A 22,293-nucleotide genomic window follows, 5' to 3' on the forward strand; every position below is an offset into this window, starting at 1 on the left:
TTGTTTCCATTCACAATTACCATCTAGTCTAGATTGGCGACCAACTCTGAAGTGGCCTTCCGAAACGCTCGCTGGAGGCTATTAGATAACCACCGTCTGTCAATGAATAGGACAGTGACAGTCTAAAACATGTCTGATGCGGCACCCCAAGACGTGTCTAGCATTAACAGATGCATCGTTTACCTATCTTTCTGGAGAATAGAATAACTAACCGCTGTAGTTGAGCTTGGGACAAGAGCTAGAAAGGCTTAACAACTATACATCAAACGGCCCCACCATCACAGAGAGGCTCAGCTTGCTTAACTTGGCTAGAAAGGATAGAAACATTTTAGTTAACACGACTATAAAATCGAAACCGTCCCTGTTAATGTCCAGCCCAAATCACTTCCATTATCAGTCTCCATTCACGCCGCTGTTGGGGCTGTTATCCCGAAGATAGAACCCGGCATCCTCCTACGCCCATCTACTTGGCATCAATTATTCATTTAATGGCGATATGCAATAGCGCTCATCTATAATTCTTTGCACCATAAGGCCTGAAAGTTCGGGTCTCACCTAGCCTCCCAGGTCGCGGAAATGACACCAAGCTACTCGATAGTAATGGGCAGGTCCGGCGGCGGAAGTCCGTCCGACTGTGCCTCCGGGCCACTCCGTACCTTTAGTGGATCAACTAATGAGCGGCAATATGGAAGTGGTTTGATATATAGCCTGGCCGCACCTTGAAGAATGGCCCAGTCCCTAGCTATCCGCCACGCAACGCTTGGGTGACACTGGCATGATGTCCTGACCTTGAAGGATGCGAGCTTTGCGCGACATCGAATGGTTATCCACCCACGGCGAGGCGATGAGGTGATGTCACCTTAGACTACCTGCAAAGGGAATAGTCTCAAAGGCTATACCGCCGTTCTGGATCGGCATCTACGTTTACCGACAAATCGGCAATGTCTCGGAATTGCAGAGCCACATGGGGATAGTTATCATCCGGTTCCTGCTTGCTTTATGCGGGTGTGCGTGGCATGATTGTGGATGTCGTGTTGGGGTGATCTGATAGTTGGACCCATCATCAGTTGACGAGTGGATACCCTCAGCTTCAAGTATAAAGGATAGAGCTATCAGGCGAATATCAGAGTTTGTTACTTGCTCGATATTCTCTCATATAAATCACATCGTCTTGTTAAAAATCCCATCATCACATCCCTCTCCTCAAATACCGTATAAATCAACCTTACAGCAACAAACATGACCAAGTACGTCCTCACCGGCGCAGATGGAAATCTGGGCAAGATTGCTGCCAGCCACGCCGTTGAGATTGTTCAACCCGAGGACGAGCTAGTTCTCACAACATACAAAGAAGATGCCGTCCCTGCTGAGTTGCGCCAGTCTTGGATAGACAAGGGTGCCAAGTTCGCTGTTGCCACCTATGACGATATCGAGAGCCTCAAGGCTGTGTTTGAGGGAGCAGAGGCTATCTCGTTCATCTCCACATGGCTCTTTGGCGAAGGCCGACGACGTCAGGCTCAGACTGTAGTTGACGCAGCAAAGGCATGCGGCGTAAAGCGCGTCTGCTACACGTCATTTGTCGGAGCCGGAATTGAGGCCGAGAACGAAGAGGATATTCCCTTCTTGCCTCGAGACCACCACGCTATCGAAAAGATCATTTACGCCTCTGGCCTGGACTACAGCATACAGCGCAATTACCTCTATGTTGACAACATTCCCACTCTTTTCGCCCCATCATTCAAGTTCTGCGGTGAGCGCTGGTTGACAAACACCCACGGTCAAGCTGGCGCCTACGTTGCCCGAGAGGATTGCGGTCGCGTTCTGGCTTGCCTGTTGCTCGGCAAGGGAGAGCCCAACACTGTATACGAAATCACTGGCCCTGAGGCTGTCACAAACCAGGAAGTCTTTGACTGGATGTCCAGCCAGACTGGTTATAAGGGAGAGCTTGTGGACATGCCGGACGACGAGCTCAAGCAGTGGTGGCTGGACCATGGACTGCCAACCGACTTCTTTGGTGACTTTTCTCAGTTGCCCATGAAGTTGTGCATTGGCGATTTGATGTGCTGTGGCGAGATGGTTGGCGAAGGCCACATGGCCAAGACAACGGATAATGTTGAGAAGCTGACAGGCCGGAAGCCAGTCCCTTTCCGGGAGACCCTTCTTCAGTATAAGGATCTCTTCCCCAAGCCTGAATAATTTCTTAGACATGATGGGCAGATGAGAAGTCCAGTTAGCATAGTTATGAAATGTGAAGTCTCTAATGTGTGTACCAACAGGATATGCCATAACACAACCAAGTGCAAGATCTAAGTGTGATAATTATAATACAAGCAAAGAGAGATACTAGTTAAGTTATTGGGCATCAGCCTACTGCCCAGTCTATGCTTCAAGAATGTTTTCGCCGGCCTCTTAAAAAGCAGCGAGGCCAGAATTACCAAGTCCAGGCATCAGGCCCATTCCCTTTCCAAACATCTCGCCAACCTGCTGCAGTGAACCATCCTCCTTGATCTTGTAAGCAACAACGGCACCAGAGCCTCGGAGGAGGTTGTAAAGGTACATGCCGTCGCTGCTGAGGGCAAGGTCGACAGGCTCGGAGCCATCACCGGGGAGAGCGGCCTCGCCTTCAATAAGGGAAGTGGTTCCGTTGTTAAAGATGGCATAGCTAGAGATGGAGTTGGAGACAAAGTTGGCGGTGTAGGCGTAGCGGTTGTCGGGGGTGACGACGACCCAACAGGCATCGGTCTGGTCGCTTCGCTCGGCCTTGGTGACGGCGGTCAAGCTGGGGACCTCTCCGCCGTTAAGGTGGTAGGTAGATAGAGCGCTGTTCTTGAAGGCGGGGAGACCGGACTCGACGACGTACAAGGTACTCTCGTTGTTGAAAACAGCGCCAAAGGGTCGAAGGCCACTTGAGGCCATGGTAGTGACAGGGGCAGAGCTGGCTTGGCCCTCTTTATCGATCGAAAAGACGTCGATGGTGCTGCCAACCTTGTTGGTTACAATCAGGGATCGACCATCAGGGGCAAAAGCGACGACACCAGGGACACCGATAGGGGTACTGAGTGGAATAGTCTCGTTGGTGAGAGGGGAGAGCTTTCCGGTCTTGTCGTCCACCTTGAAGCCGAAGATGCCAGTCGAGGCAACGGAGCCAGTGAGAGAGTAGGCATATCCGTTTTTGCTCAGGGTGATGCTAAGTGGCTGATCCCCTCCGTAGATGGTCTGGACCTTGGTGAGAGATGAGCCAGCAACAGCAAAAACAGTGATCAGATCGTCAGCAGGATTGACAGCATAAAGATATTTGTTCTTGGCGTCCAGCTGAAGACCACCCTGGGTATCAAAGTCAACGCCCTGGCCTCGCCCACCAGTAAGGTACGCCTTGGCCTGAGTCAAAGAACCATCGCCATTGCGAGAGAAAGCGATGACTCTATTTCCGGTAGGCTCGTTGGTCATGGCAAAGACGGCGCCAGCTGCGTTCTTGGCTGAACCGCCTTGGACACGAATGTCGATGGCGGCGCGGGCTTCGATGCCTGAGATGGCGGCGAGAGTGAGAGAAGCGAGGTTGATGACACGCATTTTGATGGTTAGTGTGGTAGAGATGCTGAAAGAATGTGTTGAAACGAGAGTTATGGTGGTTGTTGTAATGATGAAGCTGCTGATGGTTCTTTACCAAGTACTCTTCACTCGTCTTTATACAATCCAACAACACTCCTTCAGGTCCAAATAATTACGACGCTTCAACTAATTACGCTGAAGCCATCACCTCCGCAGCAAGGCATCTCGGCTGCGGCCAAAGGCTGAGCAAGTTTAGCCCCTTGATGTGACGTCGAATATTGTGCTTTGCCGATTTCCCGGGCGATCTCAGCCCTACTGGGCCCCAGACTGCACCTCGTCTCGGAAATATTTCCTGCGGCTAGATTCAAGGTCTGGAGTGATTCCAAAGGTGACAGGGGTAGTGGCTGCAGGGCTGCAGGGTTCAGCTCTGGTGGGGCAAGTTTCAAGCGATCCACGTCGTCGTGTTTATGGCATTCTTCTAGGGGGTCTCATACACGCACAGCCGGCTGTGCGTTTAATATCACGTGACTTTTGCGCACAGCCGGCTGTGCAAATAAGATTCGTTATGTAAGCCCAAAAAGGGGTAACATACTGCAAATTGGTGCAATTTGGGGCCCCAATTCAACGATCAACAGCTTCTGTGACATCAATTTAACTTGCCGCGCCTTCTTTCAGCTATGATGAACCCAATTGGCGTTCCCACTGCCTTCCCTGATGATGCTATGCCTCCTGAAGGCCAGTATAGCTCACGGGAGGAACTATTCGCCGCAATCAATGCTTGGGCAGCGCCTCGAGGCTATGCCTTTTCAGTCAAGACCTCTTGGAAGACCCCCAATGGAAGAACTGGGGTTATCTACAACTGTGACCGCGGAGCAGGGAGACCCCCTAAGGTCAATCCGACGAAGAAACGGAAACGGAAGACCACAACACGCCGTACAGGATGCACCTTCTCTATCACAGCAAAGGAGAGCCTATGTGGGACTATGTGGAATCTCACGCATCGCCCCGGGGCCGGCTTTGATCAACACAATCACGAACCAAGCTTCAGTGAACTAGCACATCCAGTACATCGTCAGCTATCATCCCCAGATAGGTTGACGGTCCATCAACTCAGCAATGCCGGCATTGAGCCAAAGAAGATCCAATCCTATCTACGCATGAACACAGATACACTTGCTACACAGCAGGATATCTACAACTGCATTGCACAAGGCAAGCGAGAGCTTGCTAAGGGTCAAAGCAACATGCATGCCTTTGCCAATGAACTTAAGAATGAGGGCTTCTAGAGTCAGATACGCCTTGACGAGAGTGGCAGAGTCACATCAGTGTTATTTGCACACCCAAGCTCATTGAGATACCTCAAGCTATACCCTGAAGTACTTATCTTGGACTGTACATACAAGATCAACAAGTACAGCATGCCTCTTCTCGATATAGTTGGTATTGATGCTTGTCAACGATCCTTCTGTATTGTATTCGCCTTTCTTAGTGGCGAGGAAGAAGGGGACTTCATCTGGGTCCTTGAACGGTTGCGGTATATATATGAGCATTATGGAGTAGCCCTTCCATCTGTGATACTCACAGATCGCTGCCTAGCTTGTATGAATGCTGTTTCTTCTCCTTCTTGTTTCCCTGAGTCAGCCTTATTGCTATGCCTATGGCATATCAATAGAGCGGTCCTGAGCCATTGCAGGCCTGGATTCACTCGAGATAAAGACGATACTCAAGGGCAAGAAGAGTGGGATGCGTTCTTCAAGTCTTGGCATCAGATTGTGGCCTCAACGACTGAGGATATCTACAACGAGAGGCTTGAGAAGTTCAAGCAACGCTACACCCCTGACCACCTCAACGAGGTGGGCTACATCATAGAGACTTGGCTGGACCTCCATAAGGGGAAGTTTGTTAAGGCCTGGGTTCATCAACACCTTCACTTCGATCAATTCGTCACGTCACGGGCCGAGGGCATTCATCAGCTCATCAAATCTCACATGAAGACCTCAGCAATTGACCTTTTTGGGGCCTGGAATATCATCAAGCTCATCCTATCAAACCAGCTCAACCAGCTCGAGGGAAACCAAGCTCAGCAGCAGGCCAGCATACCTATTGATATATCTGGGCCACTGTATAGTAATATCCGTGGTTGGCTATCACATGAAGCCCTGCGGCTGGTTGATGCTCAACGGCAACGACTATTGAGAGAATATCCTGCATGTACAGGAGTCACTATGAGGACTCTTGGTCTGCCCTGTGCTCATATGATTCAGCCCTTGCTACAGCAAGATCAACCCCTTCTGCTACATCATTTCCACACACATTGGCTTCTCCATCGCCCAGGAACCCCCCGGCTTATCATTGAGCCTCACAAGCAATTTGATCGCCTAGCAGCTAGTTCAAAGCTTCCACCAACAAGCACACAGCGTGAGCCGTGTGCATCTGAACGTGTTGAGAAAGCACTACAGCGAAAGGCACCGCCAAAGTGTTCGAAGTGTGGTATACGAGGCCATAAGATGAACTCTAAAGCATGCCTTTTGCGTTACGACGATCTATTGCCGGCTCCTACTCAAACCTCTACAACAACACATATCACAACACATTCAACCACTCGCTCTGTGACCCGCTCGCTATCCCCATCAGGGTCCTCTGTGGTATCTGAGACTATAGCCTGCACAACAACACATACAACAACACACACAACAACTCAGGTACTATCTCCTCCGGTAACTAGATCAGCAACTGTTGCTGCAGGCGGTGCAAGAGAGAAGTCCCCATTGCGAGGTGATCATGCCCTTGTTATCTTCCAACGATACAAAGAGGCACGAGAGGCCTGGTATGCTACATTGACCAGGAGAGCTCAGAAGACCGATCAACTGTACCGGAAGGCTATGAAGCTGCCTCAGAAATATGCAAAACGTGAATATGAATGGTGCCTTGATTATAAGCAAATGGGGCCCCGTTGCCAGGAGGAATCAAGGGACTGGAGGCAGGAGGAGATGATGAGTTATATTGATTGGGATAAAGCTGAGACCAAGCGGGTTGAGGAGAGGATACAGAAAGAAATAGATGAGCAGCCTTTCTCACGGCACAGAGGAGTCAAGCATGTCTGGGAGGCTACTGAGAGAGATGTTAGATTACAAGGGGGGGGGCTCTAGTGGCGGGAACCCCCTTAAGAACATTTGCAGTATTAACGGGAAAGGTAAGTGGTATATATCATTCGAATCAGAAAAGAAAGGCAAAACTCCGAGTATATATACCGTGACCCAATGGCTCGATTTAATGGGGTTGTGGCCGAGTTCACATGTAGGGTCAAGTAGGCTGTGTAGTTAGAGATATAGTAAGTACTAAAGCAATGTATTCATTGAGCTATTCTGTGACCTCACTGCCTCCCTTGCCAAATCCACTGAACGTAGCCATTTCGATCAACATTGCACACATGAATCCCCGACATCTCTGCGGCGTAAAGGGCTGGTTGATAGTTGGTCATACCTACAGCTAGAGAGGGCCAATTCACGCCCGGGACGCCAATTGCCTGTTGGCGATAGAATTGATCCATCTGCTGCAGATGGCCTCGAGTCCACATCGGATTTACACAGTGTGGCTAACAAACCGACCGTCTGACAGACCGTCTGACAGACCACCTTCAGACCGCAGTCCGACCGACCGGCCATTCTCGTCAGACCGACAGACCAGAGCTGCCGGTCGGATTGGGTGGTCTGAGTCGGTCTGGGTTAGTGGTTTCCAGGCGTCCCATTGGTCGACTCAGCCTTCAGGTACCCGTGCCATCCCCACTTGTTCGGCCGTTCGAGTTTCGCAGTGCCAAAATAAGTAGGGCAGGGCAAAGGTAGCCAATAAGAGAATCAGCTAATCAGACCAAGACCGACCAGGCTGCTGGCCCAGACAGACCTAGACCGACAGACCGAGAGTCTTGGTGAACCCAGACCGACAGACCGAAGGGGCCGGTCTAGGTCGGTCGGTTTGTTAGCCACACTGGATTTACATCAGGGTCAGTGCGCTGTTGCCGTTGGGTTATCTGATGACCGAGGTACCCAACATGCCACTCTCCTTCAAGGTGATACCCCCCCGGCCGTGGTACCTCGCGAAGGGCATCACCTTGAGGACCGTATACGGTATTCCGTGCTGCTACCAGGGCTTGAGGGTTCTGCCTGTACAGGGAATTGGGGGACCTTGGGTCACTTGGCAAGGTATGCTGATTCCACCAATGCTGATATGTCATTGGGTTCTGCATTGGATGACCCATACCACGCGGCGGTTGCTGTTGATTGTTGGCAATAGGCTGAAGAACAAACTGTTGGTTCTGATTAGAGGCGTAAGTTAGCCCAGGTTGCGTTGATGTTTGGGGGCAGATGTAGATGGGCACATTCTGAGCGTTGTTTTGGTTGAAGTAAGACATCTTGACGGTATCTTGCACTGCATTGATATGAAAATGAACAGCTTCCTACGAGGGAGAAGCCTCTGCTTTATATACTAAAATACTTCGAACACCCGTTAAGTTGCCAAGGCAAGGGACTTAACGGCTGAATATTCAGCCCGAAGGGTAAATACCGTCTACCTGCTATTAAACTCTTCTGGGAGGCCCCCTTTCGACTGTGGCGATAACCAGCTATCAGAACCACTTCAAACCTGTAGTAAGGGAGTTGACTGATAGACATAGGGGTCCCTCTACCACTTCCTTCCAGGCCCAATCAACTATATTCTGTATATCGAGTTCCCCCTTCCCTGTAGCTTATAGGAAAACGTCGTTTAGTCAATGTACCGTGGTGGATATGGCGGATCGATCAGCAGCTGAGCCTGACGGCGTTGTTGGTCAGCAAGGCGCATCTTCATCCCTGCTTTGTAGTTAGCCATAATCGCAGTACGTAGGAAACGCAGGCGTATAAACCTTCCGTGGGCGTGTGGTTATAGAGGCTGTGACGATCGAAAGGCGCCTCAAGCAGTAGGCCTTTCAGCGAGGTAACTCGTGAGACAGCAACATAACTAATACCGGCCTGGAAGTCGCGTGTAGCGAGGTCAGTAACTATCTGATCCTTCGTTAGACTCTGGCATTTGTGAACAGTGATAGCAAATGCCACGATCAGGGGAAACTGCTTGCGAGCGCAAGTCTCGTTGCCCACTAGGAAATCACGCGTGACTGGAAGGATGGGTACGATTTTCCTGCCCTCGTTAGTTGTTAGATACGGCGGTCCATCGTAGCTATCGAAATCCACCATAATAACGGCCGGAGGGTCTTCCCATGGTTTGGCGCCTTCATTCCAGGCGATATCGTATATCGTACCCTGGGCGCCATTAACCAGGCCAGCTGGTTGCCACAAATTAGTTGTGAGCATTACCCTGGCACCTCTAGCAACAGCAAACTTGTTGGATAGATTGCCAGCATGGTCGCTTGGCGCCTGCCCCGCGCCTTTGCCCAGGTTCTTTGCCTCCACCTGTATTGCCGGGGCGTTGAGGTGCACCATATGCTCGTAATTGTATTCGTTGACCCGGGCCTTCGTAGAATACACCCGCATAGCGGCCTTGAATCTGTCAACCTCGCTCTGCGTTAGCTTGGCCTGCACCCGACTGCTAAGGAGGTCCCAGGAGGGTATAGATAACTTGACTTCACGCAGTTCTTGCAAGGCCTGGCGGAACCGGGCCTGATCATCACCAGTCTGGCGCTGCACCGTGGTCAGGAAGACGGTGCGGTCAAACAGCCGGTAGGCCACCTGTCCTCTCCTTTCCAACGAAGACAGGCCAGTGCTGGCGGTTGAATACAGCGGCTTTTGTCGGACGGGTGGTAGCTGGAAGAAATCGCCCACAAGCAAGACGCTCACACCACCAAAGAACTCGAGGCTACGCTGTGGAAAGGCCTGTCGCAGGCGAGAATCAATTCGCCCGAGCTGCTCAAGTCCTAGCATGCTCTTTTCATCGATGACGAGGTACCTGACGTGCCGTAGGCGGGACTGAAGGGCAGCAGCGTCAGCTGGGCGAAGCTCGGTAAAGGCACCGCCTACTGGGAGACGGAGCAGCGAATGTATGGTGCTGCCCTGTATCTGGTTACTCGCAACGCCTGTTGGCGCTACGCGGCAAATAGGACTAGGATTGGGCAGGGCAGCCGCCTGAAGGTGGGAGGAAAGCACCTTGATAAGGAAGGACTTGCCCGTGCCACCGCCGCCGTCAACGTGGAGAAGGATTTGAGTAGGATTTTGCGCCTGGAAGTGACCCATGAAGGTATCGTACACTAACCGCTGTTGCGGGTTGAGCTGATCACGCCAGTGAGGGCCAAGGACCTCCACATCGTTGGCTATAGGGTTGCTAGCGATGAGGTCTTTCCAGTAGCTGTCTCGAAACTCTGAATAAGTGCCCACATGCCGTGTCCAGTCGTAATTGACATCGATATCGCGGCGGCCAAGTAGGTCAAGACCTTCCTGGGTAAGGGGGTTGTCAGGTAAAAGGGCGGCGAGACGGATCCAGTCTTCGTCATCAAATTCCTCCTCCACTGGCAGAGCCTCGTACTGATCCTCTTGAGGTTGTAATCGAACCTCTTTTGGCCGGCCGTAATGGTCATCACCATGACTGTGGTGCTGCCAACAATAGGAGAAGGCCTGAGCGTGAGAATTAAAACGATGGCCGTCAAACATGAGGAGCTCATCATGCCGACGATGTGGGTGGTTCAATGCCAGCTTTACGCGGCAGTACTCTGGCCACTGTTGGCCTTCTGGATCAGCCTGATAGCGAGGAAAGTAGACCAATACACGCGGCCTGCCGTTGACGTTGGCTGGCTGCCATTGCTTCCACTTGGAAGGGTCCCTAGAGTGGAAATTCCAGTATTTGAGAAAGGAAACATAGGTCAGGTCCTCTAGGGATTCGGGGCGTTGATAGTACTTTTCGTAGACGTTGGGGGCCTCGTCAACCTCATCGGCGTCAATCCGTAAAGAGCGGGAATGCATGTCAGGATTACGGCAATCAATGTGTAAGCAGGTTCGTGAGCCCTCTTGTAACGGCAGACCGAGGAGCAAGTGGCTAACCTCCTGCTTCGAGTAGTCTCGCTCAGCAACTAGCTGATTTAGGAGCTTTGACGTGAAGGAAATCAGCGGGTTGTGGTCCTTGACCCGGGGCATCAGGGCCTTCCCAATCTGGGCAAAAGACTCACTCTTCTTCTCCGACTTGGAGCAGTATTTAGCTGCGTAATCGATCACCTGCTGCAGGCTCGTGCAGGGTGAGACATCTGTATTGGCTAGCCACGCAACGGCAAGTAAGCGGTTGTAGTGGTTCATCTGGCTATCGTTCCGCTCGCCCCTAAAGCTCCAGTGCTTAGAATGAGGAACCTTTTCAAGGGAGGCTAGCAGGCGCTGCCCGTGAGGAAATCCAAAGCGGCACTCCACCTGCTTGGTATGCTTGCTGAGCTGCATATAGTAGTTGTTGCAGCGATGGCGCTGCACGCGGTTTACCACCATCGACAGGAACTGGACGGTAAGGGGATGTTCCAATAGATTACTGATCAAGGGATTCCCTTCCCCAGGTGCCTGCACCCTCTGAGGCTCTGGGTTGACAGCGGATACGTGATATCCCCAGATTCGGGCAAATCGCTCCCGGGACTGGCTGTCATCGGGATCCAAGTCCGGGTGGCCACTTAGCCAATATAGGCCGTGGTGGTGACTGGAACCCCTGCCCTGCCACTCGTAGCGACCCCAAAAGTCCGTTAGGTTGAACTTCTGCCTCAGGACAATAGTCCTAAAGAGCGTATATCGCTTATGGAAGTGATAAGCGGCAATGTGGGCGTTGTCTCGCAGCAGTTGCCGGGATAGAGCCATTCGCGCCGCCTCAGGAGCTGCTTTCCACTCCTGGAATCGAGGCATATGACGATATAGGGACTCCCAGTGGTAATCAGCCGCACTTGCTGTAACGAAAAGGCCAGGCCTGCCTAGATTGTAGGCACATGCCTCCAATTCCTTCCTTTGCTTATACCAATATGGACGGGTGCCCCTGATTACGGCGGCTTGGCGCGTGATCGACTGGATCAGGGCCTGAGCCTCTGGCTCGTCAGGCTTAGCCATCGCTTCCTCTATGTCAGCGCGCGTAAGGGGTTGACGGCGGCGGCCTTCGTGTTGCTTGACCGAGTAGTTGCTCCGCTTTCTGACCTGCGCACGTAATAGCGTGTTGAGGGCGACAAAAGGCCACGTCTTATGCCGGGCAAAACGTCCGTCTTGCCATCTCATCGCATGGGCAAGGTAGTCCTGGTACGTGACGCTCCGTAGGCGAGGCTCCACGAAGTCCGCCTTGCCGTCGGGGTAGAGGGTGGGGAACGCGAGCGTCAACAGCGGCTGGGAACGGTTGAATTCGTTGATAGGAGTCCTGCGAATGGAAGGTAGTGGCATCTGGTGTTGAGCCTGCGCGTTAGGCGGTATATGCTTAAGATCGGCCATACGCTCAGGGTCAGGGGTACCATGAAGCAATCGGGACTGCAGGGCGTTTAATTCGGTGTCTGTAACCTGCAAATCGGGGATCGCCGATGCATCTGCATCTGCTGGATCCTCTTCTACATCCTCCTCAATGGGACCTTGGGGGGCCTCGCCGTCAGGTATGTTAGCCACTTGGCTAGCAACGGAAGCAACTATGCTGCCGTCAAGAGGAAGCCGTTGCAAGCGATCCTGCCTCACAACGATATCGCGATAGCCCGGGTGGTGGCGCTGTAGGTAATGCAGCCAGGTCAACAGGCATGAGCGGCGTACCCGGAAATCGCGAGCAAACTGCTGCTGGAAGTGAGGGTCGCCCTCCATATTAGGAGGCCGCAGGAGCACGATATCTAGCTCTTCAGGTAGGACCGGGAGCTCTTCAAATAGCCTACCAACATTGCGAAGGAAGTGGACAACATGGCCGCGGTATTTATACTGAGAGCCACGTACCTGTAGGACCTTCATGTGTACGTGAACCCTAGCAATCAGCATCTCCTTAACCATCGTTAGGCTAGGTAGATTACCGGGGACTTCCCCGAAGTCAAGGCTATTCGCAGCGCTAAAGAAGTAGGGCTCGTCAGCGGTTCTCTCCCTATCTCGACTAATGCAGCGGCTGCAGACTCCTAAGCTGTTTTTCTTCATATCGAACCAATGCTCCCGGCAGCGAATGCAACTATGCATCTTGTCGTCATTCAGGGCAGTATAGAACTCCCGCATAAGCGCCCGATCCTCCTCACTAAGGGCAGGCAAATCAAGGTCCCCTGTAAAAGGTGGATCAACTATCTGATCAAACTGTCGTTCTTGAAGCTGTGGCCGTGGCCGTCGGTTCACGATGCCTTGACGTGTATAGCGGCCGCGGCGATGACCCTGTGGCAGTAATGAAGCAGTGGTAGGGAACGATTCCTGTGGCACAGGCGTGCCTAGCACAATAGGAGCCGTTGTGGTCGTGTCACTAGGAATCGGCGTGCCCAGAACTACTCTTGGCGGGCTTAAGGTGGGAGGGATAGGGAGGGCTCCTTCCGCTGCGCTTGAGGTAGATGGGCCCAGCAGAGGTCTAGGCAGTCCCTGGAGGACGGGCGCCAGACCACGGAATATAGTAGGCGTTGCAGGGGGTTGTGAGCTATTGATGGACATGAGCGCTTGCGCGTTTCGCCGTGGAGGCGTTAATTGAGCCTGAGAATCGGTCCTCTTCGTCGTTCTGCGCGGCGATAGCCTCGAGGCGATGTTCCGCATGGCGGCAACGGCGGCTCGGGATTCGGCCACTCGCTCCTTTTGGCGTGCCCTACAGCTACTATACTGTCTCGTAAGCCTCGCAGGGTCCTTGACGCTTCGAAACTCGACCTCGGGCAGGTCTTGCTTGTAAGTATGGCAGTTCCGAACTGCCTGGGGTATATCATTCTCTATCCGGCTGCATATATTGTTATCCGCCTCTTACCCATGCAGACGACCGGGTAGGTACCGCTTGGGCAGCGAGGGTTTGCTTAGATGTACCGTAGCGTGATAGATCTCGATATGGGAGGTTGTTTGTAGGGTGTTTTGATTAGGTTCGAACGATTAGGGAAGGAGGGGATACTTCACCGCTCGACCGGAGGTAGGTGATATGTGAGCCGAGACGTCGTTAGTAACCTCGTAAGGTTTGGTGGATAATAGTTTTGACGGCAAAGGGAAAGCAGACGCTATGTCGGTGCTCCGGCTAGAATCGCGCTTGGAGGCCGGAGTTGATTGAAGGATAACCTTAAAGCTCCTGGAGAGCTTGCCAAAAGCGTTACCTAGTCAACGATCGCGGGCTTTCCCATGTAGTGGCGTCGTTAGCGTTGACAACTGACTAATTCAAGCACGAGTTGAGCATAGACCATGCCAATTAGCCAATCAGAAAAAGTTTTATGCTCTTTTTTTCTGACTGAGTAAAACGCCCTTCGGGCTGAATGATATGTGAAGTGATTCACTCGTACCGTAGCGCCTGTGGTGTTATGAGAGGCATTGTGTCTTCTTCACCGGTCCTAGGCAGATGAGAATAGATCATATGTAATGTATTGAAATGACTGTAGCTACATGTGATCATCTCATCTCTCAATGGCGTGAATCAATGCTATTTCAATTGATCAAGGGGTGACCCTCTTACTCACACACACATGTATCGGGCTTACATAACGAATCTTATTTGCACAGCCGGCTGTGCGCAAAAGTCACGTGATATTAAACGCACAGCCGGCTGTGCGTGTATGAGACCCCTTTGCTGCACACAGGAATTTAGTCTCTTGGGTGTCATCAATGTTGCATTTCAATTATTCACTGGCCTCTCCTAGTGTTAGGCAGTCTCCTAGCGACTCACTGCCACCCTGGGCGTCAGGCGTTGGAGTCCGCCACGTTGATGCTATTCAGAGAACCTCCTTCGAACAGCTCGAGATTCCTTTCCACGTCCAGAATCGTCAGTTCATCCTCATAGGACCATCCCCGACACGTGATTCCGATGAAGCCGGCGCAGAGCGAGTGCCAATTCCGCACCGATGATGGGGTCGGCCTGATTTTCTTTGCGAATTCCGGTGTTCCAGACCCTTTGAACAGTGCTCCTTGGCCCCTGCCGGAGGCGCTAAGATCTCACCCGCGTCCTGCTTATGCTTGGACCCAAGCGAGCTGCACATCAACCACATTGCAAGTTTAATGACACTTTGGAATCTGTGTTTATTCGATGAGGTAATTGTTTGTAACTGTCAGATGTAGCAACCTGTACTCGCGATTCACTGGCTTGGGGTTACAATGAGTTGGCTTGGCAAGCTGACTGCATTCCAACATTCCACTTGAATGGACTCGGGGCGACTGCAGCAATCGTCTGATTCTGCAGTGTGGATGTGGAATCACTTGGACGTTGGAAATAAAATACAAATCTTGGTAATAAAAGTGTATAAGATGCCTTGCTACAGCAGAACATTCACTGAAGAAGCAAACTTCACAGTTCCGTAGAGTCTGCATCGCAATTCGACCCCTTTGCGATAATTGAAATGGCTCCAAAGGCTTGTCCCCTCTGAAAAGAACAGGTAGAATTGAACCCACCTAACCTTTCCCCCAGCTCACTCTCTACTCGTTTGTTGGTTCTCAGTGGGCGGGCGTTGCCCATCTTGCCTTGGCAGAGAAGGAATTCTCTGCAGATGACTATGAGATCAAGGAGATAAACTTGGGTACGTTTCAGCACCTTCAAATCAGGATCAATATTCACATTTCCTAGCGGCAGCTGAGAACTTTGCGCCAGAATATCTCAAGATCAACCCCCATGGCACCATCCCAGCCCTGGTGTCTTCTGCCCTCGAAAAGCCCCTCGTACAGAGCATGGACATCCTCCGTTACGTAGACAGCCTGGGTGAAGCCACTCTCGTACCCAAAGACTCCAAGGTGCAACAAAAGGCGCAGCAAATCATCGATCACGTTCACTCTGCAGACGTCAACACTAATGTCATCCTCTTTGATGCTCGTGATACCAAGGAGATGGAGGCAAAGAAAGCCAGCAAGTGGAAGGACTTTCTCCAGAACAGACAGAACAAGCTCGAGCAGGAACACAAGGCAGCACCTGACAATGCTTTCTACAGCTTCAAGAGGGAAGAGAATGAGGCACTGAATAAACTCTATGCCGCGGAGATTGGCATCGATCACCAGCAATTTTTCGAAATCTCTCATTATCAGTACCGCACCTTTGCATCCGGCATGACCAAGCTTGAGGACATTCTCGTGCTCCCCTTCGCTGCCGGAGACTCTCTCACAGAAGCCGACCTTCACGTCATACCCTGGCTCTCGCATGCCATGCGGGGAGCTGGAACAGAGCCGACTGATATTCACAACTTTGGGCCGTTGGAAGAGTTGATTCGAAAGTCAGACCCTGAGTTCAATGTTGGACCGAAGACTAAACAGTGGTGGAAGACGGTCTCTGAGACCAAGTCGTTTAAAAAGGTTTATCCAATCCTTCACTAAGCTGAGTTGGATTCGATGGAGTATTCCATCCTTGGATATAACAAGACACACTTTACTCTCTTGAGAAATACTGATATTGTTGACGCAAGCCACGGGTGCAAAAATGTCGTACCTAACCTACCCATCTACCTAACTCACAGACCCCAAACTCCCAATTCCATCACACAATCAGTCCATCCCTACCTCAACATATCCTTCATACAAAACAAATCAACACCAGCATTCATTAATACCAATCCAGAAATTCTTCGCCAATACCAATCCAAAACTTCTCCTTTGTATCTTCAGCGTTCCATACCTCTGCAGAAACCATATCAACCATGGCCCTCCGGGTCGGCCGTCTTAACTTTGTCAATGGTTGCTGGATGAGCTCAATCCCCTTGACTTTGTCCTGCCCATCATCGTACACCTTGAGGCCAACAATAAAATGCCCCGCTCGGGGTGCGAGAAGATGCGTGGCGTGGAATACCGGATCTCCAAAGTCGCCGTGACCACCAACCGGAGTTTGGCTGAAGGAAAAGGATATCCCGGTAATTACTGTTTGAGACGGAATTATGTCATCTTCTTCATCGTCATCCGGCTGATCGTGATAAATTCGTACCGAGATTCCCGCGAGCCAGCCGTCTTCGGGGAAAAACACTTGGTCTTCGAGGTCGAGACCCATGCTTTTCTTGTACACAAAACCACAGTTTCCAGCTTTGATGGCCTTGAACTCCAAGTTCCTAGTCCATTCAACGACAATCTTGGGGTGTACAGAGTCCAAGTCGCTGAACCTGCGCAGGAAAAGAAGCTCTCGGCAAGTCTTGTAGTTTGGCTTGGGCTCCGTGTCGACTACCGCGTCGATCATGGTTTCGGGTATTGCCTCTTCTTCCTTATTCTGTATGGCCTTTTCCTCGTGGAAAGCCTTGACGAGTGGCAAGCAGATTTGCCATATCCGCTTCCTGTTGATAAGGGCTGGGCTCCTGTGGTCGCCACGACTGAACGAAGCCAAGTGGAGTGTCTTGTAGACATCTTCCCAGTCCACGGGCGAGTCAGAAATCTCGGGATAGGACACGTCAAACATCCAAGGCATGTCTCGAATGAGCCTGGTCCTCCAATTCTTGTTCTCCAAGGGTAGAAGATTAGTCCTCCTTGATGCTGCTCTCCATTGACAGAAATCGGCCATGGTCATATGCTCGGCGGTGAGCAAGACGAGCTCGGGAGGCAACTTGACGAATGGGTCATCCCTTAAACTTGGTAGGCGCTTAACAACCTGATTTTCCCCATTCATTTCTGGGGGTTCATTCTGCAGTATAGCGTACCAACGTCTGAGGGCCCGGTCCGAGGAGGGCGAGACCAGATAATGCTCTTCGCCTTCAACGACTCTCCAGTATTCTCCCATGAATCTCTCAGCGCCGCCATAGTCCAAGTTCAGGCATCTTGAGGGAGCTGAGCCAGCAAACTTCTTAAAGGTCTTGTAAACACACTCAAGGTCGAATTCCTCTGGTTCAAGCATCTTTTGAAATAGGCTCATGCAAACATCATGGACGGGGAATGCGACGGGAAAGTCTGTCTGATTGTTATACCTAAACAGTGTGAAAGGTCAGCCAATTACCCCACAAGTCGGTGCTGTACTGACGCGTGTTGCTTTATTGTTCCCATATGTCGTACATCATAAGCGTAGAGGCCATTGCCGAGATAGCGAGCCTGTTCCATCAGGGCGATTCTATAATACATCAGTCAAGGTCTTGCTAGTGTTAGAATAGGAGACAAACCCTACGCCACCAAGGTTTTCAGTGAGGATACTTGTCTCTCTGAGCCACCAGAGGGTTCTTGCTGGGGAGGCAAGGAGTCTATAGGAGGCATTATGATTGCCGTAGGCCACGCCCGGCCGACCCGAGGCTGGGTTGAAATAAGTGAGGGTGCCGCATAGTGCACAATAGACTTCTCCATTAACCATGAAGGTCTTGGCCTTGTAGCTCTTTGATAGGTAGAAGAGAAGCGGTTGTGTGGTGTTTACAAGTCGTCAAAAGAAGGAATAACTGGAGTGAAAAGGGATGCATTTGGGCTACATGTCGCTTTTAAAGGTAGGATAGCTGCTGGGATGGAAATGCTAAGTACCGCTTTAACTTTCCATAAGCATTTAAATATTCCTTTCTCTGGATAGATACCGTGGATGTGCTTGCCGAGTTAGAGCACTCCAAAGATTATCTCATCTTCGATACCTAAATAGCTCATTGCTTGCAGATGTACTTGGAAACCAAATAAATCTATCCTATGGGATATTAGTGTTCCCTTCCATCAACTACTATCAGCTTTCAGCCTGAATAAGCTTCATATTTGACTTCGTTTCGGCAGCATGTGTGGCTTAACGCCGACATTTCGGCCGAAAAAAAGGATTGGCCGTTACCGGATGCAAGAAAAGACCCGGCCAGCAGCCATGCATCCTTCTGCTGCCTAGATAAATTGCTTGCCATGCATGAAGAAATGATACAACTCTTGGTTCATTGCCACCATCGTGAGACACGATGTCATGTTGCAGGTGGTCACGTGACCACCCGTTGGTTTGCATGAAGCTGCTTACATTTGCAACATCTTGTCTTGGATCAGCCCTGTATTTCTTTTTGGCCTCTGAGTTATTGCAGAATCTTCTAGTTAATCGATTTTGGGATGTTGCCATCGTCATCAAAAGTTGGTTCCTTGAACTGCTCCAAGCTCCTCTTCCCTTCTCGTCAGTCATCCGAGTGCAATATCGACAGATGAGTGCTGCCCAACATCAAGGATGCAAATGCCCAAGATTACTCAGCAAAGCATTTGAGACATCTCGCCGATCCCCACCATCTGCTTGGTTCATTGAATCGATACCCAAGTCACGTGGCCCCCTGGCAATGTCCCTTTGTCACTTGTGATCTGTCTTTGTCCAAGACTCGACAGTAAAGACCAGCCAATCAATAAGCATTTGGATTAGAAGGTTCCTTGCAGGCTTGGCAAGCCATCGCCATTAAGACTTGGCGGTTTGGGATATTCCGTGCGCGATATAAGTCTAGGGTGGGAGTTGAGTGAAGCAGTTGGCTCCTCCATATTGTCGCAAATAACGATCCCAACTTGATATAGAAGAATGAAATTGCTCTATGAGTATTCGGAGCAGTTTCTGTCAAATCTGCAGTTTAATCTCTCAAAATCCTACGCTCAGGCCGTCCACTATGAGTGTGAATGAACATTCTCTGTGACTTGACATGCAGATCAGGGTCCAATCTTCAAGCCTAACCCACACTACAACTACGTAATTACAACATGGATAGAGTGATTAACTACGATCATATAGCCCCCCTCGTCGCCGGAGAATACATGACAGCATCAACCCAGTCGTCATGAAACAATCCTCCCCCTTTAATTGGCCGTATTGAACCCAAATCTTTCGTTTTTTTCGTCTTGACGCCTTTGCCGCTAGCTCGGTGGAATCCCGAGGCACCCCGGAAACACGATCAACTTATACCCGACCAATCAGGAGGGACCAGGTTCTGACACGTCATCGCAATCTTGTAGATCGATCACTGTCTCAAAACTGGGAAAGTTTGACGTGACGTCATGGTGGTGGTGCAAGTCCATGCACTAAAGTTCGCGTTGCCGACCAACGACGCTGATCGAGCGACTTGCGGTGTGCAACCATTGTATACGATACCGTACCCATCATGACTTCTATATACCCGATGCCGCTGCTCTCCCGGGAGTTGGTGTCGATCGTGTCGCCAGACATCCGACTCCCCCTACAGACGACAAGACGATAGCAGACACACTGCCGCCATGAACCACGCCAACATGATCGAGGACAAACACCTCAAGGTATCTCTGCATGCTCGCATCTACCTTTGACCTCCTGCTAAGGTTTGCACCAGAAAACCTACATCATAGCCGTGCTATGTTCCACCCTCGTCGGCACCTTTACCTCGTCCATCGGCCTCTGGGACCGCGTCAAGGAGCGCCGTAAACAAAACCACCGCGACACGACCCAAGACGAAGAGATCAAGAAGCTCAAGGAACAGGTCGAAAAGTCGGAGAAAAAGGCCAAGGAAAAGGACCAGGCGCTAGAGAAGGAGAAGGAAACGGACGAGGTTAGCGCTTCGCTCAAGAAGTCGAGTGCCCTCATCAGCAGGGAATTCGAAGACGGATACGAACGACTCGGCCGGAAATTCGCTATCGGAGACGTGGTTACCGAGAATAAGCTGCAGGCACAGGTTATTGCTCTTCAGCAAACCGTCATCAACGTGTTGCAAGATGCCGTATACCATGGTCGGCGGCTTGACCGCGTCGACATGCAACACCTTATCGCTGCCTCCAACGCCGCACGAGACAGATCCCTCGGAGCTCTTCGAGAGCAGCGACAGCGTCTATTGATGGCCACCGAGAAGCCAAGGCCAGCACTAGCTCCGCCGCCAAAGTCGCTGCCTCCGCAAAAGGCACTCCCTGCTCCTGCTCGCAGCCGCGCATCGAGCATCATCCGGTCCGAATGCTCCCGATCTGAACACCCCCGATCCGAACCCGTCCGATCCGAACCCGATCCTCTATACTGCATATATAGCATTGATCTACAGTGCGATAAGAATATGCGCATGGCCTCGACTTTTGCCCCTGGAGGTATCTGTCAATGTCCAGCTTGTGGGATCAAACTCGGTGTTGAAGCCGACGATATCTGGGCCATCCGGAAGCCCACTACAAAGTGGATCACGATCGATGGATACGAGCGAGAGGTCGATGAAGATCTCGAATTCATCGTCAACCAACGATTCGTGATCAAGTGCCATACCCCAGATGGGGACTTTGCCTGCGTTCTCTGCACCAAATTTCGCGACGGAGACGTTCTCTGTGCGAGTGCTGATGCATTGATCAACCACGTGGGCCGATCTCATAGTATTGAAGAGTTAGAATGGGAGCCTGACTTTCGAATGAGGGCTCTATAACCTGTGCATTTCTGGGCGGAATCTTTGAAGCGGCATATCTCTTTGGGCGGACATTGTGAAGCGTGCAAATATTTTCTTTTTTTTTTGGGTGGCATCTTGCATTTGGGGTTTGGGAAAATTGCATAGTCGGATCTTTGATAGAGACTATAGATGATACACGGTAGCATTCATGAATGATGACAACTCTTTTGATGTTTGCTTTTGATCAGTCACGTCTTAGCTTCGTGAGCTCCTGGGAACTTCCCTGGATGCCTTTCCCCAAGACAACGTTCCCCTGACATACCAATCGGCTAGGAGATTAAGCTTAACGACACATACCAATAAGACCATTCGCATCTGGAGCCATATCTTGGCGCCTCTGGGCAAGTTGCGGGATGGGGTCTGGACCAAGGTGGGCTGAGACATGTGAACAGCCTCCACTTGGCGGTGACTAACATTGGGCTGAGCTCGGGGTGAGTCAGAAAACCACCAATATAATAGAGTCATGTATATAGCTGAGATTTAGGAGCCTACTTCTTCTTTTGTTTGTCAAAAAAAGAGCACTCGACAAAATGGAGAGCCAACCCCCATCCAAATCACTGGCTTCACGCATGAAGGAGTACGAAGCCATAACCGAGATTCACCTCGATCCATCCAAGCCTGCCATCCTCCGACTCGACGGCCACTCTTTTTCCAAATTCACAGCGTCATTTGCGAAACCATTTGATGAGCGGTTGCACACCGCCATGGTCAAGACGTGTGCTGACCTACTTGGCGCCTATTCATCCGCCAGTCTGGCGTACACGCAGTCAGATGAGATCACTCTTGTGTTCCCAGATGGCGTCGGTAGCCAGTTCAATGGCCGTGTTGCAAAGATTGCCTCGCTAGCTGCGGGACGGTGCTCTGTTCATTTCTACTCACACCTCGTGGCTGCAGTGCTCGAGACACCCGAGCCACCCGTCCGTGGCTTTTCTTCAGTTCCATTCCCTCATTTTGATCAACAGAGACTTCCTCACTTCGATGGTCGCCTATTCAATGTCCCAAGCGTTGAAGAGTGCCTAAGCAATGTCATATGGCGATGCCGCGGCGACGCCATCCGGAACAGCGTATCAGGCTTCGCAAGGAGTCTTTTCACAACAGAGGAGCTACACGGGAAGAACAAAGAAGACATGCTCGAGATGGTCAAGAAGAAGGGATTCCCGTATGAACAATCCGTACCAAATTGGGCTCTAGAGGGATCCATGGTCAAGAGGACTCTGGTCAGGATGGCAGCGGTAGATCAGAAAACCGGTGAAACAGTCGAGGTAGTTCGGACGAGGACAAGGTGTAAGGATAGAGGCATAACAGAGTTCTCGGACGAGAACTTGGCTCTGGTGAGGGATAAATATTGGCCTGAGGCATGACGATAAGGGCAGGCCTAT

The 22,293-nt window shown here is 51.1% G+C and overlaps 6 protein-coding genes across 6 annotated transcripts; 4 read left to right on the top strand and 2 right to left on the bottom strand.

The window, feature by feature from the left end:
• Positions 1–1,239: 1,239 nt before the first annotated feature.
• Positions 1,240–2,196, top strand: NECHADRAFT_97517 (uncharacterized protein; the record flags this gene model as incomplete). Its single annotated transcript, XM_003041872.1, has 1 exon — positions 1,240–2,196. One exon carries the CDS (start codon positions 1,240–1,242, stop codon positions 2,194–2,196), a length of 957 nt encoding a protein of 318 aa, XP_003041918.1.
• A 213-nt stretch (positions 2,197–2,409) lies between these two features.
• NECHADRAFT_87147 (uncharacterized protein) lies at positions 2,410–3,570 on the bottom strand (the record flags this gene model as incomplete). Its single annotated transcript, XM_003041932.1, has 1 exon — positions 2,410–3,570. One exon carries the CDS (start codon positions 3,568–3,570, stop codon positions 2,410–2,412), a length of 1,161 nt encoding a protein of 386 aa, XP_003041978.1.
• Positions 3,571–15,057: 11,487 nt separating this feature from the next.
• On the top strand, positions 15,058–15,956 carry NECHADRAFT_52848 (uncharacterized protein; the record flags this gene model as incomplete). Its single annotated transcript, XM_003041873.1, has 2 exons — positions 15,058–15,172; positions 15,220–15,956. Coding segments are annotated over 2 exons (852 nt in total), but the record flags the coding sequence as incomplete, so codon positions are not given.
• Positions 15,957–16,182: 226 nt separating this feature from the next.
• Positions 16,183–17,895, bottom strand: NECHADRAFT_87151 (uncharacterized protein; the record flags this gene model as incomplete). The annotated part of the gene is made up of 3 exons (XM_003041933.1): positions 16,183–17,521; positions 17,575–17,661; positions 17,711–17,895. The coding sequence occupies 3 exons, from the start codon at positions 17,893–17,895 to the stop codon at positions 16,183–16,185; spliced, it is 1,611 nt and encodes a 536-aa protein (XP_003041979.1).
• Positions 17,896–19,739: 1,844 nt separating this feature from the next.
• Positions 19,740–20,893, top strand: NECHADRAFT_87152 (uncharacterized protein; the record flags this gene model as incomplete). Its single annotated transcript, XM_003041874.1, has 2 exons — positions 19,740–19,778; positions 19,832–20,893. The coding sequence occupies 2 exons, from the start codon at positions 19,740–19,742 to the stop codon at positions 20,891–20,893; spliced, it is 1,101 nt and encodes a 366-aa protein (XP_003041920.1).
• Positions 20,894–21,444: 551 nt separating this feature from the next.
• NECHADRAFT_87153 (uncharacterized protein) lies at positions 21,445–22,275 on the top strand (the record flags this gene model as incomplete). Its single annotated transcript, XM_003041875.1, has 1 exon — positions 21,445–22,275. One exon carries the CDS (start codon positions 21,445–21,447, stop codon positions 22,273–22,275), a length of 831 nt encoding a protein of 276 aa, XP_003041921.1.
• Positions 22,276–22,293: the final 18 nt, after the last annotated feature.

The sequence above is a fragment of the Fusarium vanettenii genome, assembly GCF_000151355.1.
Source record: "Fusarium vanettenii 77-13-4 chromosome 12 genomic scaffold NECHAsca_40_chr12_1_0, whole genome shotgun sequence".
NCBI lineage: Eukaryota > Fungi > Ascomycota > Sordariomycetes > Hypocreales > Nectriaceae > Fusarium > Fusarium vanettenii.